Below are 21,111 nucleotides of genomic sequence, written 5' to 3' on the forward strand. Positions count from 1 at the left end.
GTTGATCGCTCAAGATAATATGTTGATCGCTCGAGATAAGATGTTGATCGCTCAAGATAAGATGTCGTGCGCACGAAATAAGATGTTGATCGCTCGAGATAATATGTTGATCGCTCAAGATAAGATGTTGATCGCTCAAGATGATATGTTGATCGCTCGAGATAAGATGTCGTGCGCACGAGATAAGATGTTGATCGCTCAAGATAATATGTTGATCGCTCAAGATAAGATGTTGATCGCTCGAGATAAGATGTTGATCGCTCAAGATAATATGTTGATCGATCGAGATAAGATGTTGATCGCTGAAGATAAGATGTTGTGCGCACGAGATAATATGTTGATCGCTCGAGATAAGATGTCGTGCGCACGAGATAAGATGTTGATCGCTCAAGATAAGATGTCGTGCGCACGAGATAATTTAATCTTAAAAAAAATAACATATGTCCTAAACATACCACCGTACAAATCTTATCAAAACTTTAAAAAATAAGATGTCAAATCCCTAATTGTTCTAGCAGATCTACTTCAAATTTTAGACTAGAAAATGGACAAGAGGCCACCATTTCATACCTGTATATCAAAAAGAAATTCCTTAGGGGATATTCCCTGACCCCCTTACTGTATTTTTCAACTGATATTTATGAAATTTTCTCAGAATGAAATCTTTGATAAAATCGAGGCCAGATTCGAATATGGGTCATCTGGGGTCAAAAACTACGTCACACGGTAAAATCAAAGTAAAACCTTTGGTTTGCTGTGTTTTTCATTTGATCTTCCTGAATTTTGGTTTAAATGATTATCTTGAAAACCTCTAGGCCAAGTTTGGAAATGGGTTGTCAGGGGTCAAATACTTATAAATTATAGAAAGATCTCGTGTATGCGATAAAGATTTTATTTTTTAATTGATTTTCATAAAATTTGGTCAAAATGATTGCCTTGATGTAGTCCAGGTTGTATTTGAATATTGGTTTCCTGCGGTCAAAAAGTAGGTCATTAGGTCAAATCAAATAAAGACTTTTGGTATGGGATAGAGGCTTTATTTTTTTTCAATTGATCTTTGTGAATTTGTCAGGGTGATTGCCTTAATAAAAACTAGGTCAAGTTTGAATAAGAATTATCTTGAGTCAACAACTAGGTCACTAGGTCAAATAAAGAAAAAAATATCGTGCATGCGAAAGAAGCTGTATTTTTCAATTGATCTTCATTAAATTTGATCGGAATGATTTCCTTGATAAAGTCAAGGTCAAGTTCGAATATGGGCTATCTGTGGTAAAAATTAGGTCACTAGGTCAAATCAAAGAAAAGACTGTATTTTTCGATTGATCTTCATAAACTTAAGTCAGAATGATTCCCTTGATAAAGTCTAGATCGGCTTAGAGTATGGGTTGTCTGAGATTAAAAGCTAGGTCACCAGGTCAATTCAAAGAAAAACCTTTTGCATGCGATAGAGAATGTATTTTTTCTATTGCTCTTAATGAAATTCGGTCAGAATGATTGCTTTGATGAAATCTAAGTCGGATTTGAATGTGTAGGTCATTAGATCAAATCAAAGAAAAACTTTTTGTATGCGATAGAGACTGTATTTTTCTATTGCTCTTAATGAAATTTGGTCAGAATGATTGCTTTGATGAAATCTAGGTCGAGTTTGAATATGGGTCTTTCTGGGGTCAGAAAGTAGGTCACTAGATCAAATCAAAGAAAAACCTTGTGTATGCGATAGAGACTGTATTTTTAAATTGATCTTCACGAAATTTTGTCAGAATGTTTGAATATGGATCATCTGGGGTCAAAACCTATGTCATATCTAAGAAAATACTTGTTTAAACTCAAGAGACCACATTTTTTGTCCAATCTTAATGAGAATTGCCCAGAATATTTCGATGAACAAACATGTTTACATTGTTATAATGTGTTTCTCAGGTGAGCGACCTAGGGCCATCTTGGTCCTCTTTTTTTAGTGGTTGACATCTTTACGAGTAAATTTGAGACGGAAATGTTCAGAAATGATTTTTTGGGTTTCTATGCCAAAGATCTGAAAATATCTAAAAATTATGTTTAAGCCATTTTTAGATGAAATTATGGCGTATTTAGTGAAATTTACATACCTCAGCGAGTCGGAACCAACATCATTTTCAAAGTACATAATTTATATTCTTTATTACATATTTTGAGTAATTTTGATGTTGCTTCTTGCATCCGAAGGCTGTTAAAAATTTAATCAACGATACCCATGTGTATACGCTCCTGGCTCTCTAGGCGACAGTGTGAATGTATCTGCTTCTTTTAATCAAAACACTTGTCATTTTCAACGCCTAACAACAAATGAAAATTAATCAGTTGCAACTGGTTTTAGTTCATAAATGCGAGTCGTCCGGTTCGTATACCGTATATTTTTTCTTACGGTTTGACTGCCATAATAAGATTATATCGGGGATATGCCTCATGTAACTTAATATAAAACTTGTAATTTATTTATAAACTCTATAAACAATCCGGCGAACATATAAGTGTCAGTGCAGTTTTAAAATAAATAACTTCCCTGAGAGCCGTTCAATAGTCTAGTTTTAACGTGATCTTCAATATGAAATACTTTTGTTCGTTTTCATAATCATATAATTATTATACATTATTTTCATCTTTTATGTTAGTTAATTTGTACTTCGGCGCTGGATATTTACCGATGCGTAGGTGTTTAAAATCCATTAGCATGTTTATTTGTTGATAGATTACCTTCATTTCTTCATTCTAAAAATTGAAAATGACTTGCTAGATCTCTTGATCCCAAAGGACAAGAAAGTATAACAACACCGATTTAAAGTACCTTAGATTTTTGTATCTGTCACACAGCATTTTAAGACTATTGTTTCGATAATTAATAGAATTTTAAACAAAAAGAAGAAGTGTATATCAAAGTACCAGAAACTATAACAACACTACATTGGTATGCATTCGATATTGACATTACTGACATAATATCATAATAATGGTTTTAGAAACTTAGTCAACATATCAACAGGCTTTATTTCATAGATAAGCCTTGCTTTAAGTCTTAGTGAATATTATGTTTACACTATGTTAATATTGTCATTACATAAAGAAAAGAAAAGCAGTTGAACAATATTACTTTTACAGGTAAAATTGGGAGAATATATAAATAGTTATCTTGAACTTGAAGGGTTATTGCCAATATCTTATTAATAAAAATAAATTATTATTGTAAATTGGCAGTGTGATACGCATTTGATAATATAGGAATGTATATAACATTAATAAAAAAAGCAAAAGTACAACAGCTTATTTCTTTCTGTGAACGGAAATTTTTCTTTCTGTCGTTTTCTTCGTTTGAAAAACCGTTTCATTTTTGATGATAGTGGACTATGAAAATATCCCCGGTAAAAGACCAATTTCTGTTGGTCGCTTTTCAATAAGCCCATTACATATTATGTTTCACTTGCAGTGATAGGAGAAACTAGAAGTCATGTACTTTCTGTTTTTTAAGTACATAGTTTGAGATAGTTTTACAGTAAGATTTACTCATTATACCATCTCGCCAAGGAAAGTGGGCATAAACTATCAACGAAACCAACGGATGTTCAATAACTCAAGTATAAAATCTGATGGGGAATCTTGGCTAACATTTAGAATTTGGAAAACTGTCAGTCGAGCTGCATCTTGTCTTAAAGTAATATAATGGCATCATATTTCACGTTTATGAACTTTATAAATTTTCAACAAAATATGAAACAGGCATTTTTTTTAGATATTTTGGAAATCTAAAATTTGGCCATATTATGCCTGCCATGTTGGATTTTTCGGCCATTTTGAATAAAGACATAAAAAGTGTTAATTTTTCGAAAATTGGATTTAAATATCTCATTACCCATTTTAACTACATCCAACATTAAATATTAGTTAATGGCCATTTTCATCAAATATTAGAGAATTGGCGGACATCTCTGCGCACATTTTAGATTTCAGACGCCATGTTGATTTTGACGCTTGGGTCTTGATGAAAAATTTAGCGTATGGTTTCAAACAATAAACATAAAAAGTAATCTGCTTCTAGACTTATCTGATTTTTGTATTATCACTCTAACTATAACGGTCAAAGTATACAGATTGATTCTCAGCAAAGGCCGTATAGACGAATTCCTTTTGTACCAGTAAAACGAAGTAAAATTTCGTAGTACCAAAGGTACTAAGTCAAAACCTGTGTTTTTTCGAAGTTCCAAAATACAAACTCCAACTCAAAAGCTTTTGAAAATAAAACCATTTCTACTTTGGAAATCGAACAATGGGTAAAACAATTAACAATTAAACCAGGGATGTATTTAGAAGAAATAATTTGCTAAACGCGCCTACGTTAAGTAGTGAATGGGGAATAATCAATTTAGATGACTCTGTCAGCCCTGGAACTCATGGGATGTGTTTTATTGATAATATATATTTTGACCCATTCCGGCTTCCTCCTCCGAAACAAAAAATCAAATATATTCCAGGAGTAACGTATAACAACATACAATATCAAGACATCGTGTGGTTATTATTTGTTATTTTTCATTAAAATGTAAGAAGATGATAATTATAAACATGTATAATTATCGTAAAAAAATACTAAAAGTAAATAATGTCAAACAAAATGGAAAGATAATCAGTTCCTGTTTCATATCAAAGAATTTTTATTTCTTAATACAAGTATTCACTTTCTATTTTATTTAAGATCTTGTTTTTCATCGCATTTAAAGGCAAAGGTCAGTATTGGTCAGTAGAGGACAGTAAAAGTGAAGGGGAGCGGTCAGTAGAGGTCAAAACGTGCGTCCATACCGTCATAATCTAAACTACTCTGTGGTAATACGTGTGTGTTTGGTTATCATTTTTAAATACATCCTTGGTCAGGGGTGAGTTGGGCGAGTTTTATTTTACGGCGAACTGTCACAAAAAGGTCATATATCGTCTAGAAGAAGTTGTATTCAAAATGTCTATTTAAAAACATCTCTTAAAACGAAAGCAAGTATATAAAGCGAGGCGAGTTAAGAATTAATTGCAGACAAAATAAATCACATTACATGAACATGATGAATCGAAATTTATAATATTCAAGTTTTGTTATAAATACTGGACTGATTTATTTCAAAAGAATTTCATAATTTTGCCGATCCATGCTTTCAGTGCAACGTTCATACAGTCCCTTACAATATGTTTAATGAGTTAGCTTAGAATAAAAAATAGACCGCTCACCAGACTAAGTGTCATAATCATAATAATTGGAATGCTTATCTCACACCATTTTTCAATTTATCTTGTGCACTGGACAAATCAGCACACACGTGCGACATACCTAATCTTATACTATCGATGTCATTTATTTTAAAAATGATTGAACTGCCTTTTTGATTTGGAACTTCACGTTCCGGTGTCTCTTGCTGCAGAGGTTCACTCCATAGTGATATTTTTAGCTCCTGTAAAGTTTCTTTGATGCCTAAACGACTATAACATGCATTTTTAACTGTTCTATTATATCATTTCCTATTCTAAAACTGAAACTAGGAATGAATAATTTGATAAAACGCCTATTTTTATACAATGGCATATTCAGTGGCTTTGTAAATAATAATGATAATAATATTAATATTGACAGTTATAAAAATAACATAATAACAGCCTTATTTTAGCAAACTGTCATGATCGCACACCTTCCCTTGAATTCATTTAAAATTGGCATAAAACCAATGAAGAAATGATCTATTTATTTTTACATTTCATTATATATTCTGTCCGGAAAACAAATATAGATGATTCATTTGTCTCGATGCAGTAAATGAATATTACATGAAATACACTGTTAATGAAATACAACTCTTGATAACAGTACTGTAGAATACTTAAATCCTCATCAAATAGTCATGTTTTTGTGTTTTTATATTTCAAATATTTCAAGGAGAGACCCATTTGATCTCCCTCGTAAAATTAAATTAGTAGCCCGTACCTCATACTCTATACAACAGAATGCACTAGAAGCATCCATTTCATACTTATATTTCAATACTTTCCATGGGGAAGCCCCTAAAACGATGGGAGTACACTCTCTTACCTAAAAAAGAAATACAAAAAAGATGCATTGGAGGCAACCATTCGCAACTCTATTTCCAAATTTTTAGGGGGAGACCCCGCTGACACCCTCCCCTTCCATTCACCATAGCACACAATTTCATACGTATATTTCAAATTTTTCCAGGGGAACAGCCCCTAATCCATTGCAAGAGCAAAGGGAAAACTAAACCTATCCCCAAAATGGCCGGTGACGCCTTAGTTCTAAATTGGTCCTCCTCCTACACTCTCCACCTCACACCCCCGGCAATAAAATATTTCTAAATACAGGTATACGATACCGTTTAGAATTCTTATTATAAAAGTAGTGAAGCACATGGTGACTGAGTGATTTCACGTGACTTTTTACCGATATGTGATTGGCTTACCGTATCTATGGAACGCCGTTTTTGCAATATAGCCGCTACTCTATATGATATAAAAAGAAATGTCTGTGCTTCATTAATTTTATTTCATACAATTTATTAAAACTTCAGCGATGTTCAATATTGATACCTAGTTGTGCACACGGGATTTTGTTACTTGCTCTTTAATTCCTTTGATTATGGCCTTGTATTTTCAACGAAGACCAGGTGAAGGCATGAATCACATTTGTGATAGCCCGAGTAAAGTATTTCGATAGTAAAGGAATACGACCATTTGAGCTTAAAGTTATGTTATGTAGGAAAGGGAAATAGTTATTTTGCTCAAAACAATAACTTTCGGAATTAAGAAATATATATTTCATAGATCTACTTGTAAATCATGTACATGTAGAATTGAGTAATGTTTCCTGCATTAAAGCGTTAAGCAGCCACTTGCCTTGAGCAGCCACCCATCTTACTTCCCAAATCGAGTTTCTGTTCTAATTTCAACCTCTCTTAAGCAGTCACCTGCTTTTAGGAGTCATATTATGCTGCTCTCTTGGCTGGTCTTTTCACACAGGTTTGAATGCAAAAGGAACTATGTAGCATAATATTTGCACCTAATAAATAACTTATTATTTTATCAACTATTGTAGATTGGGTAATAGTCAATACTTTTGACGAGCAGAAAAACGAATGGAGCGACATAGAAGAAGGTATGATTTCGATGTCGCTTTTACTAATATTTGACCAAAACATTGAAAAAAGGGGACAAACAATGATAATTTTCTTATGATAACTGCTTTAAGGATCTTCAGGAGTAAATAGGAGGTATTTTTTTACTTTTATGTTTTCATGTGTCCGTTGTTTTTCTATGTATTTCTGTGATCTATCTTTTCTTCCGAAAACTCCTAGGGCACGGCAAGAGTAAAGCTTCAAACAAACTACCCGTCAAATGTCCATACACCTACGAAGTATTATCTGATTGAAAATATGCTTACACTGTAATTTGAATATAGAAATCTTAAAATTATTCGGTATATTCCTGAACACGTTCATCATACAGAAATAACTAGGGGATATATTTTATCTGTATCCATAATTTCAGTTACTAAAGTTTTAGAATGAATCAGTGGATAAGAAGGGTATTTTGAGAAAAAAAATGCACGCCCTAAAGGAAATTTAGAAAAATGGAGGAAAGCCCTTACATATAGCCGTAATAGGGGCCTCTGGCAAATGTAAAATGATTTTTATTACTGCATTAGGAGGAATATCCCAGCAAGATGACTGAGCAGCAAACTGTTTAATTCTTGTTTACGATATATCTTAGTCGGGTATTTCTTTTAAAGCGAAAGAAAAAAATAATTCTTAAAAAGAAAGTATCAAGAGCGTATTGTAAAACTGACTATGAAAATAGGGGTCGTGAGTTCGGGCACTAGGGCTTTCAGCTAGATATTATTACTCACCTGGCACTCTGAAAATCCTGGGTAACTCCAGGAATTGCAACTCTCTCTGATTCTTGCAATATCCCCCCGCGTTAACGTTACTACCAGTCTCCTGGATGAGCCGTCCAAATTGGTACCGGTGGCGACTATATAATTATAAACTTAAATTGAAACAATGTATAATTGTGTGTGGGACTGATCTATATTTAAATGCTGACATATTTTCATATTAAACCAATTTTAGATGTAGTTGTTGAAGGCAGCTTTCATTTGAATTGAACAGTATATAAGCAACATTCCAGTCTCTAGAATTCTGTTTTGATACGGAAAATAGGATCAACTAGATAATATAAACTTAAGCATTGTGAGATTTATTCATCTTAGTTTATTTGAGGAAGGGTACACCTTGTTACATCTGAAGTGATATATATATCAATTAATCAGAATTTCTTGAGCGTGTATTTATGTTGAAGATTCTAATAAGTGTAATCAACCTGTTCAACCCAGAAAATTCAACAGCATTATACTCAGTCTACCATTTTTACTGAGTTTTTATCAGTTAGTTTGTTAGCACATAATAAATTACAAAAGTTTTCTTTTCGTTTCGTTTTTTAACACCAGCTACTTGAATTGTCCGTTGAATGAACGAAGACTTAGTCAGTCCTTGATGTCTTTGAAAACCTCGAAACACTGGGTTATATTTAGTCCATATGTTTTAAACGGTTAACTAACATAGGTACATAGAAGAATGCTTAGTTCTAGTGCATTTCATTTATTTCATTAACTGAACCATTTAAAGTATGGTTTACGGATAAAATTTGAAAAAAAAAAGAAATATTTATTAATAATATGGCCACATATAGAACTTTTAAAAAATAATCGAGAAAGTTGCAGCTGAGCGCTTGTCCACATGTCATGGTAGACTATATGTGTGGATAAAACATTACACACGATTTCTTTTAAAAACATCTCACAAAAGATACTTATCTGTAAATCTATGTATAATATATCTATTTCAATATGATGATAATTAACCTCCTATCAGAAATTTACGGACAACAATAGCAAATTGGTGTACGGGGAAGTTTATGTGACATTATGACAGGATGTATATTAAAGCCGCAATTGCAAAATGTACAAGTAGTTTTAGCTCGACTATACGAAGTAAGAAGACTTATCCTACTCGACCTGGCGTCGGCGTCGGCGTCGGCGTCCTTCCGCGTCCGCACTTTGGTTAAAGTTTTGATGCACCTTCTCTTTATCTTTATTAATACTTGATGGATTTACTTCAAACATAAAATAGTTGTTCCTCATCATCACCCACATCATACGGCACAAGAGTCATATTTCTGGCACCAATATTTCATGAATTGTCCCCCTTTTTACTTAGAATTTTAGGTTAAAGTTTTGGTGCCCTTTCACTTTATCTCAGTAATTACTTAATGGATTTGATTCAGACTTAAAATAATTGTTCAACATCATCACTCATATCATATGATACAAGGGCCATTATTCTTGCACCAATATTTCATAACTTATCCTCCCTTTTCAGTTAGAATTTCAGGTTAAAGTTTTGGTGCACTTTAACTTTATCTCAGTTATTACTTAATGGATTTGATTCAAACTGAAAGTAGTTGTTCCACATCATCTCCCTCATCATATGACACAAGGTCCGTAATATTTAATGAATTATCCCCCTTTTACTTAGAATTTCGGGATAAAATTTTGATGCTCTTTAACTCTATCTCAGTTATTACTAAATAGATTTGATACAAACTTAAAATAGTTGTTCGACATCATCTTTCACATCATATGACACAAGGGTCATAACTCTTGCAGCAGTATTTCATGAATTATCCCTGCTTTTTACTAATAATGTCAGGTTTAAGTTTTGATGCACTTTCACTATATCTCAGTTGTTACTGAATGGATTTGATTCAAACTTAAAACAGTCGTTCCACCTTATCATTCACATCATATGACACAAGGTCCATAGCCCTGGCACAATTTTTCATGAATTATGCCCCATTTTACTTAGAATTATTTGTTAATTTTGATGCATTTTCACTATATCTCAGTAGTTACAAAATGGATTTGATTCAAAATGACACAAGGTGCATCACTCTTGCACTAATATTTCATGAATTATGCCCCACGTTTTGCTTAGAATTATACTTATATAATGTTTTGATACACTTGATTCTTTTCTTTCTCATAAATACTTTTGACACAGACTCAAGCTATTATCCAAAATATTCATCCAAATTGGAGTCATTAAACACTCCAGTGTCACCTCAAGCTTCATCAAATATGCCCAGTATCTCTATCCAACATTGAAACAGTCGAGCGTGCTGTCTCCTATGACAGCACTTGTTAGAATATCAAGTACTAGTTTTATTAAATACAGAAAGTCTATGTATACCAAAACACATTGTCGGGTATTTACACTCCATCTATCGCCAGAAAATCTATCCTGAAGCAACAACGTTTTCCGTTTTGGGTTTTGCCGACCAGGATATCTAATATTGTTTATTTACATTTTCATGACCTTTCGGCAAAGGTTGAACACATAGTTACTGGACATAGAAATATATTGAATAAAAGGTAGACCGCTTCACGTAGTCTTACAATTTATACTATATCATGATCATGCCATCAAAACGGAAAGCCTAGAAACTAACTGTATAGGGGACAGTCAGGCACTTCATCGTCTTTGGATAAACTTCTGTACGATTTTTACAAATAGTTACATTATGTTTATTTTTTCAATATTCATAAACTATATTCCCCTATTCTGCAGTGTGTGTCAGACTAATTGTAAGGTCTGTGTCATGTCTCTTAAACCTTCCGTAGTCAATGAAAATATCATCTGTAGCTCTATAATTCTTTGGTAATATAAGGATTTATATTATTTTAATTGTCTAACTTTGAGCGGCCTTTTGCTTTTGTTAGATATTAAAATGTCTTAAACAATTTCTGGAAAAAAATAGGTTGTCCAAAGCTTCAATAATCACATGATAATGTAAAACTGCATCTCTATGGACAAACTGAGTATGAAATCACGTTCAGAACAGTAAAATTATACATTAGCAATAAATGGGGTGCATTTAGTCCCCTTGGTGATACCATTTTCTTTGTTATATAATTGGTATAGTCAATTTGAGAAATATGTTTTCTTATAGCAACCTAAGCGCTTCACAATCCTGATTACATTTCTATATTGTGTATTCGTTAAATTACTTCTAAAAAGTATGTTCTATATTTATAATATGCCAAATAATTATAATTATAAATTGCAAATATTTTTCTCAATAGCACTATCAGCTTTTCTTTTATAAGACTATGTAGTGAATCAGTATAATGAGTGGAAAAATTATAAGTACTTATTGTCGAACATTTATCCTGGCACAAAGGTGACAAGGATGTTTATATATTAATACGTGCGCACGTAATAACTTATACATGCGCACGCACTAGTACAAAACATATCAGCGCACATACTAGTACGTGTGCACGTACTTGTATAAAAGACATCTATATACGTATAAAGTAATACATGCGCAGATGTTTTTATACAAATACAAACGCTGATGTTTTTATACTACATGTAATACGTGCGCACGTATTAGCTACAGTAGAAACTCCGAAAACCGAACCCTGTCCGGACCAAGTCGAAAGTCCGGTTTTCAGAGGATTCCAGTTTTCAGAGGATTTTGCACAAACTTCTGATCGAAGTTATATATGTATATTCTTATTCATTTTATGTGACTGTAACATGTTTAATGTCTTTAAGGTTTTTTCTTTTCCCAAATCTGCATTGTGTGTCTCTGTTAAGTATTAAAACTGAATTTAATTTATTTCTTTACAGAAAAAAAATTCCTTAAAATGATACTTTATAATGAAAAGAATGTTTTGCTAATCGTGTCGATATAAATAGTCTAGCTCCTATAAATCATGGAACATGCTGTTTATAGTTAATAATTAATACTAATACCAATAATGTTTAATAAGCACCCCCCCCCCCCCCAAAAAAAAAAAAATATATATATATATATATATAATTTAATGAAAAATCACCTGTTCATCAATATATCAATTAACTTCTCTGTACTATATTAAAATGTTTTGCTCTTTATAAGCTTATAAATCTTTCATAGCTAATATAAAAAATACAAACACACAAATAAATTACTTTCGCAGCTATTTAGGTAACACATGTGCTTGTTAGTTAGTAAACAAAAATTGTCACCTGCTTGAGATTATGTTTTGAAAATCAATTCAATGTGATAATACACGTAAGTTTGACACTTACTGCCCGGTTTTCAAAGGACCTTTTATGAATAATTTTCCTTTGTGGCCATGAAACACCGTCCGGTTTTCAGAATTCAGAGTTTCCAGTATTCAGAATGATTTTTATTTGAACTTATAAGAGAAAATCTTTAGAGGATTCCGGTTTTTGGATGGTCCGGTTTTCGGAGTTTCTACTGTATTACGTGCGCACGTAATAAATTACACGTGTGCAAATGATTTTTTAACTAATACGTATGTACGTATTATCTATTACGTGCGCACGTAATAAGTGATATTTTTAACTAATACGTGAGCATGTATTAGCTATTACGTGCGCACGTATTAGCTATTACGTGCGCACGCAATAAGTTATACGCGTGCAGATGATTTTTTCTACTTTATGAGCGGTGATTTTTAATACTAACACGCGCGCACGTATTAGTTTTTACATGCGCACGTATTAGTATAAAAACACCTGTGTCAACTCTGTGCCACCGTAAACATTTGTAGGGTTTGTGGAATTAATAACTTATTATAATAGCCTATTTAAACATTTCCATAAGTTTTAATGGACCAAAACAAAACAGTCAGATAACAAAACAATATCGAGCCAACATATGCGTTAGATCAGTACGTCTACACTTGGTCTGTAATTGCAGTTAGACAAGACCTTAAAAAAAGACTTTTTTTGTAATGCATGGAGTGAATTAGCAATGGATCGAGCTTGCGGTCTGTATAGCTGATACTCCAGTAGTGAGTAGGGATCTTTAACTGACTGTCGTCAAGTCTAACGTTAAATTTATACATTATTCTACATGACTTTTAAGATATTGGTTTCATCTTATGGCGTATGTTTCAATTCATTTTGTAATATTTCAGCGTGGTAAATGCGCCATATAATGATAATATTATTTGAGGCTTTGTCTTTAGTACTTCAGTTAAAACGAAATTCGTGTGAGACTTAGATGTCGTTTTCGTTAAATATAGAAGTGAAATTTTCGGTTAAAATGGTATAATAAGGAATGGTTTGACACTAGTTTTTAATAAATTCAAAAATATGTATTTTTATACTTTCAGTAAGGGATATTGTGTCTATTTTCAGCATAGCCATTAATCGACTATTTAAGAGGGACATATTTCAAAGTTATACATAAAGGAAATCTTTATTTTGGATCTTTAGAGAAAATATTCTGAAATTCGGAAAAATCAGGGTTTAATCAAATCCTGCATTGTAAAATAATTGATGAGAACACGCAGAACTAGCTTAAATCTAAAAGAGATATCATAATTTTGTATGTTTGTATGTAGAGCAAAAATGGTATCAGTCTCCAGCAGAAGGTTTATTCAATTTATTGAGAAATTTCCACATTGTCACAACTATATAATAAGATTGGATATATAATATATATAATGTTGGAGAGGCCACTCGCTTCAACTTTTGAAAGTTTTCTTTTTTCTTTTCATTTTTATGTTATATAAAGGAAGGGTTTTACTCTTGCAAAAAAAAAATACACAGGTATTTCTGTATGTTTTATATTAGTCTGTGGTGAATTGTAATCCAGTATTTAAAAAAAAGTTATGTTTTAATAATTATGATAGCTTCTGTGACAAAGCTGGCATACAAATTAAATACCCAGTTATATTTAAATTAAATTAATACATGTAATAAAACTAGAAACCAGTAATGCAAGAATAGCAAAGGAAATATTTTTCTAGTTTATTTAGAACCTTATTTTAAAAAAAAAATCATAATCAACTCATTGAATTATACAATACATTGCATAGAAATATAAAAAATTCTGTTCGTAATATATGATTTTTAACAATCACACTGGTCATTTAGTACAGTTAACAAGGTACCTCTGTAGTCAAGTGTTGAAGGATATCGGTAACAAATCACTAGACCATAGTCTCTGAGGGTTCGAGCCCTGCTTTGATCATAAGGAGATGCCTGGGTAGAACAAGTAATCTTCGGTAAACAACTGTATTCCTAACTTGCTTAAAAACTTGTACGTCACCTGAAGGATTTCATTCCACAATAGATGATGAAAAAATGATTTTAAAGTTACTATCCAGCTTTGAATGGTAAAGGAACGCTTTTTAGCCACTCAATTGAATTTAATAAAAGTATTACACCAAAAAATGTACATATTTTTATTATAGTAACAACAATGTATCTAAAAATTACTTCCTGTTATTTCCTCATTATAATATTAAAAGGTTAAGAATAAAGTATTGTATATCATTACTACAGCTCAAACGTGGGGAAAATAGTTACATTGTGAATGTTCATTCTAAAATATCTGGATGTGTTTCTCACATTTTGTAATAATTCCCCTTTTTATTAAACAAAAAGATAAATACTGATAATATAGGCATTGTAACTAAAATTACAAGCTTCAAGTAGGAGCAATCTATATTAGATGTATGTGTAGTTACCTGCATCAAAATACAAGGACTGAAAAAAATATTTATATATCATTTCCTGAAAAAGAATTATTTGAGCTGAAAAAAATGATCCCGAGTAAAATATTTGGAAAAAATGGAGACAACTCTGTTAAGACGTTATAATAGGCTTAGGTGGCTATTGACCTAGAACCTCATTCAAACTATGCCCTTTTTACCTCTATGCATGGAAAAAGCATGCATACTTGCCGCATGAATTAGCAAAGTGAATACAAACCTATGTAAAGATCAAATAATTGATTACCCTGGGGAAAGTGGGACATTCTCTGTGATGAAATTTGTCAACAAACAGACGATTTTTTTAACAAGTCAAAACCACAGAATTCACAAGGTGAAATATGTTGGTAAGGCTACTGCTAGAAAGAGAACAATCTCAACTTACCATACATATGCGTCAAAGTATGGGAAAAATATCTAGAAATATGAGAAAATCGAAGAAATCAATTTCAGGACTGCTAGATGCATAACTGTGTTATCATGCTTGGCATTTAACACAGATAGGTTACTTTTCCTTTGCCCTGATATAACATGTACAGGATTTGGATTAACAAACGGTGTTCACTCAACAATTTCACTATATAAACAGATTGTTTCCCTTGTGTAAAAAAGGCTCAGGGTAAGTCTGTAGATAATAACACACAAAGTTTACCTTGACTTATTTAATGCAATAAACGCAATCGCTCTGCTGATTGAATAATTTCAGTCATGTATGATGCCAAGAAGAAAATGCTATTTTCGCATCTTACCTCCATAATTATTTACTTTAAAGAATCAGACTGACTATTTGCAAAGAGCTAGGCTAAGTTAGCCGGACAAGCCTGTATCTCTTTCTGTTCTCTCTGTCTGTTCTGGGGGCTTTATCTCACTCTGTCCCTCTGGTCAGATCGCTCTGTGTCTGTACTAGTTGAGGATGAATTTCGCGCCCTGTGTGGCTGCGTTTGCTATATGTAAAGCGCCTTTGAACGTGTTTATCATGAAAACGGCGCTATATAAATCTGGTATAATAGTAATAATAATAATAATAAATTATTTGACTGTCTGCTATTTTACAAGTTATTCTGATAATTATTTCATGACAAGTTATAGTCTGCTTAATTTTGTATAGAGCACCTTCTGTTGTAATATTGAGAACTAAAACAATGTTTTGTCTCAAATATGCATGGTAAAGTAGTAACATAGCCTAAGATAGGATGGAAATCGAAGCAACTTGCAATTCATCAGTGTTGTGTTGTTAATGTTTATGACAGCAGTGTTTGTTGTTTAGTAACACATTATTAAATGCCAATTTTGCAGTAAAAACGGATTTTAAGGTAGTTAGCATTGTTGCCTTAGCAACCATTATGGTGTCCTTCAGCTTGAAATGAGTCAAGTATTTAGACAGGATATATATTGCTCTATCACATGTGTGTAATTTATCTGAGATTTTGGCAAATGCGACCACTAGTGAACTAACCCCTTTTGAAAAATGTTAAAAATAGCATCATATCTAGGGGCAAATAAAATTGAAAAAGTGCTGATGACCTAGCATTTTCATTTCATTTTCAATACATCATAACATGATCTTGTAGTAAAGAACAATTCATCAAAATCTATTATTGGGAAAAAGTTACGAAACTGTAGCGGGCGTCTTTAATAATGGTAGCTTTAACATTAAATTTGTATGGTTACCATATTTACTGATGCAAATCATTAGATAACGCCATTTAAGAACACTACGTAACAATGCACTTTACAAATAAGAATGAAAAAGAAATCGAAAATTTTTGAAAAAAAAGAAGATATTGCAAATGACTTGAATCAAATCTTTTCGAAGGATGCTTTGAAAGAATACACGTTTACTTGTTTCTTACAGATAGTAAAATAAAGGATCATATATTGAAATTTGGTTCGAATGGTATTGGAAATGTACTAAAAGCAAACTTAGATGAATGGAAGAAAAAGTTCGTTAATATAGCCGTAACTGGAGCATCAGGCAAAGGTAAATCAAGTTTTATCAACGCATTAATAAGAATGGACCCGAAGGATCCAAATGCTGCAAAGGTTGGTTCTAAAGAAACGACCAAGAATCCAACCAAATATCGACACCCAAAACATGATAACCTTGTTCTCTGGGATGTTCCCGGAGCTGGTACACTATCTTTTCCACGTGAAAATTACCTCGAAAAAATTAATGCGAATCAATATGACTTCTTTATTATCGTTGTCACAGAAAGATTCACAGAGATTGATTTCTGGTTGATGGACGAAGTACAAAAGCTAAAGAAGCGTTATTACATGGTCAGAACCAAAACTGATATCGAAATGGCAAGCCGACAACATGACAGAGCCGGGCCTTTTGATGAAAACGAAGCTTTCGAAGAACTTAAGACGGAGCTTCGTAGTGAAATAGGTATGCCAAGGAACCAAGATCCCAACTTCCATTTTTTTATGATATCTAACCGTGATACACGTAAATACGATTTTGAAAAGTTGGAATTGCAGCTCGTGAAGGATGTTCCTCAGGAAAAGAAATCTTTGATGGTGTTTAGTTTGGCTGGCATGTCAGAAAAAGTCATCGAAGAAAAGGCAAATGCACTCAGATCTAGAACATGGAAAATAGCTCTATTGGCCGGAGCCGGAGCAGCCATACCCATTCCATTTTTATCAACGGGTATCGACGCTGCAGTAATCCTTGAAGAAGTACTTTTTTACAGAAGTCAACTCGCTCTCGATGACGACTCACTGGGAAAACTGGCAAAGACGGTTGGTGTCAGTTTGGATACGTTAAAAAATAACGTTGGCTTTCATATGAATGAAGATTTGTCAATAAGTGGTATTGGAGCGTTCCTCGCGAAACATATGTTCTCTGGGGCAGGCAACCAAATTGCTAAATACACTTTACCAGTGATTGGTTCAGTGATCAGCTGCTATACCACAATCAGTACGACACAGTTCGTTCTCGAAGAAATCTTAGACACGATGGAATATGATGCTCGGAATGTCCTATATTTTGTTAAGACATTAAATTGATCATTCAGTATACGCATATTCTCAGTAACATTCTAGTAGACAGTATACATCGTTTGTCCTCAGCCTGTGAATCATGTAATGAAGTTGCGTAACACTATTAACTATACGGAACCTGGGGTTACATTTCATTAGGTTTCTGTTTACACTGTGACGTATTTTATGCAATGTTAAAATGACCGTAATTTGTGGTTAAAGAAATATTAGTATTTCCTTATTACATATTTTTCTAACTTGTCGTTTGCAGAAGGAGCAAACGATAGAAAGAATTTCGTAGTGCGCTGTAGTGCTTATGATCGTAAGTCATGGAACAGTTAATCTCGAAATGGTGATGTTATGCTCAGAAACGGGAAAGTTTTTTTTTAAATTATCTATTTAATTAAAACAAGCGCAAATACTGAGCTGGTTTACACATAAATTCAACAAGATGTCTATTTCATTATTTGTGCAACTGCGACGACTACCATGAAGATATCCTGCCAGAAAAGTATTTATTAATCAACAATCATCTGCTAAGACAGAAAATTCCTAAGTATTACATCTTATTCTTATATAACTATATTAGACATAAATCAAGTGACTTACAAGATATATTTGTACGAAGCGTGGTATTGCCTACTAGACCGTAAAGCATGTCAGATAAATGATTTATGTTATCCTCATGTCAGAAAGGAGTATAAATGTATAAAAGTTTATACATGAATTCACTTCCATTGTTTTCTAATACTGGTATTTTTGGTGAGTTTATAAGAATTGCATTTCCTTCGTGATATCGTTGCCAGTGCCAAATTACAGAAATTGAATAAAATTTATCCAGTCTACACTGCATAATTCAAAAACTTCAGTGAGCATGTAACGAATTGTACCCATGTTTATTTACAGCAGAATTGTAAATTCATCCGGGATAAACTTTCAAGAAGCATCGAGAGAGGCAAAATCGAGTTTCAAATAATCAAGGTTATGATCCTAGACAATGTGAAACAAGGGCAATTATTAAATGATATTTGGGAATGTCGAGATATTATGCGCTGAAGAAATCTAAAACAGTATCGTTGTTTTCAATAAACAATAATGTTCTGAACACATTTTGAACTTCATTTAAATATTTACCTATAGAAAATACTGATACACTTACGTGTAAAAATAACCTTATTGATCTTATATGAAGGAATGCAAATTTGTCCTCAAGAATGAAAGAAAATTTTTATCTGACAGGAATTATTTAACGTGTGCCCGCAAGTGCTTAATAAGTAAGTGCAATACAGGCACTAACAGTAGTTCATTCATTTATTGCATAATATTTCAAATATTTTTGTACAATTATCATAAAAACCATCATTTGCATCTCGATTTCTTTTTTCATAACATGTATTAAATCTAATTAGTCTTTTGATTTAAGACATTAATGAAAGTTATGATAAAATTAAATGCTCTCACAGACAATTTACTCTGGAATTGTCTATATCTTTATTCGTTGCAATAGGCTTTTTAAATATGTATCATTTTTTAAATTTATTTTAAAAAATGTATAAAGTTACGTATTAGATTTATAATACATTTATTTTCAAAGAACTGTTTGATTATCTTGTTCTCAACCTGTAAATATTGTTTAAGAAAAAGGCAAGATTGATGTCATGTTCATTCTGACAGAATTTTCAGAACTTCATCACAACTGGCTATGTCTAGCCTAATTATGATAAAAGTAACAGTCAGCTTGTTTCCTTGTCACTGAAAACTCAAAATGGTTAGGTTTACATATAATATTAAAGTGTACGTACGTTTTTATTATTATATTATTATCATTATTTTTTTTTAAACAGTTTTTCGATATCTTTTAACAAGAACGATAGAGACTATTATTCTTCTCAACATAACACACTGTTGTACGTCATCTGTTCAAACGGACATTTTTATATATAAAAAGAATTAATAGTATATAAATGACGTCATAAACAGTAAAATGACGGCATCATTGTAAGTCATTTTCACAAACTTTGAACCGCTATTTTATTTAAATAATGGTTCGACATTGAAAATAAATTCTGTCAGTATTATGTGTCGTTGGGCGAGATCTTGCCGCCTTATCTAAACAATAACGTAACTAGTTTTTTCATAGTTCTTAGAAATGACGTGTAAATGTTTTTACCCTACTTACAGCCTTATTGAACCAAATTTAGCCTGTTGATGTCTGTTCTACAAGGTCACGAATTAATCACCGTATAGAGGTCCTAGAAACATACTTAACAACACTTGAAGATATATCAGATCCAAATTTCATATACATAAACATGTACAGCTACTTCGTATAGTTTAATGTAAACATAAAATACACAGTGTATATGTAATAACAATACCTTGCAATAGGATTCAAATAGTGCGCACTGTGTACATGCATATATAAACACGCAATGAATACATATAGATTTTACCACTAAACATCTGGCTGTTTTGTTAACAATCAACTACATACTACATAACATTTAGATTAGAGTGTAGTTCTATATGCAAACTGGATTTAAATATATAGTCAAGCTATTCGATTTTGTTATTTGTTGAAATTAATATCTTAAGATAAAATATTCTTTTGAAAGATGGCCATTGGCAATCTTTAAATTTCTGTTTTGCTAAAAAAATAACTTACGTCATTATTATCATTGTAGAAATAAAAAGGCGAGGACATTTCGTCATAAGATATTCATTGTTCTCATAGTATTCTCTTTTATATGGTATACAGTACCAATTATTTCAGCTCATCTTAAACAATGAAGGAAATAAAAATAAAGTATCTTTATATCTGCCTCAAGATGTTGTGATTTTTGTATTTGCAGTACTTATTCGATTTAAAAATAGTTAGTGCGTAAGGACGGAAAATAGTGAATAAAAAATCATTACTCTCCTGGCAAAAGTGGATTCCTTTTCTTTTACAATTGAACATATTACAAGACATGATAAAGGCAGAGTGGTGGGTGTTGAACATTGCATACCTGATCAACGATGTACTTTAATTTGCTTACCTAGCGGCGAGAGAAGACAAGAATATCCTGGCAGGAGATTACGTTTCCCTTAACTTATCAATCTCTACTAGTAAATACTAAAACCATATTCACTTAATATCATTTATTAATTAATAAATTGCGTGTAAGCGTATTGACACTGCTGTGTGCACTATTGTTACATGTCATATCATACATATCTTCAATATCATCGATATCCTGATCAATCATCCCGACAAAATATCCTGTCAAACATTTTACTTTTAAATTGAAATATAATACATGCACTGTGTACTCAATCGCAAGTATTAATGATCATAATAATTATAACCATCCTCAATGCCCATCACTGAATGACAATTATTCTAGCGTGGTCGCCTATCTGACCTCTAGTCACATGACCAACAAAACAAGCAGAGACTGACTAATCAGGGAAAATTATTTTCCAACTAATTCATT

The 21,111-nt window shown here is 32.4% G+C and overlaps 1 protein-coding gene across 1 annotated transcript in view; it reads left to right on the top strand.

Annotated features, from left to right (window-relative positions):
- LOC128553110 (interferon-inducible GTPase 5-like) overlaps window positions 1–20,457 on the top strand; it is a 41,259-nt gene extending 20,802 nt beyond the window's left edge. Inside the window, exons 3-4 of the mRNA XM_053534224.1 lie at window positions 7,109–7,168; window positions 16,506–20,457. Of these exons, the coding sequence (XP_053390199.1) occupies window positions 16,664–17,662 (999 nt within the window). The 5' untranslated portion in view covers window positions 7,109–7,168; window positions 16,506–16,663 and the 3' untranslated portion in view covers window positions 17,663–20,457. The remainder of the gene's footprint in view (window positions 1–7,108; window positions 7,169–16,505) is intronic.
- The last annotated feature ends 654 nt before the right edge of the window (window positions 20,458–21,111 follow it).

Source organism: Mercenaria mercenaria, unplaced genomic scaffold, assembly GCF_021730395.1.
Source record: "Mercenaria mercenaria strain notata unplaced genomic scaffold, MADL_Memer_1 contig_3486, whole genome shotgun sequence".
In the NCBI taxonomy this organism is placed as follows: Eukaryota; Metazoa; Mollusca; class Bivalvia; order Venerida; family Veneridae; genus Mercenaria; species Mercenaria mercenaria.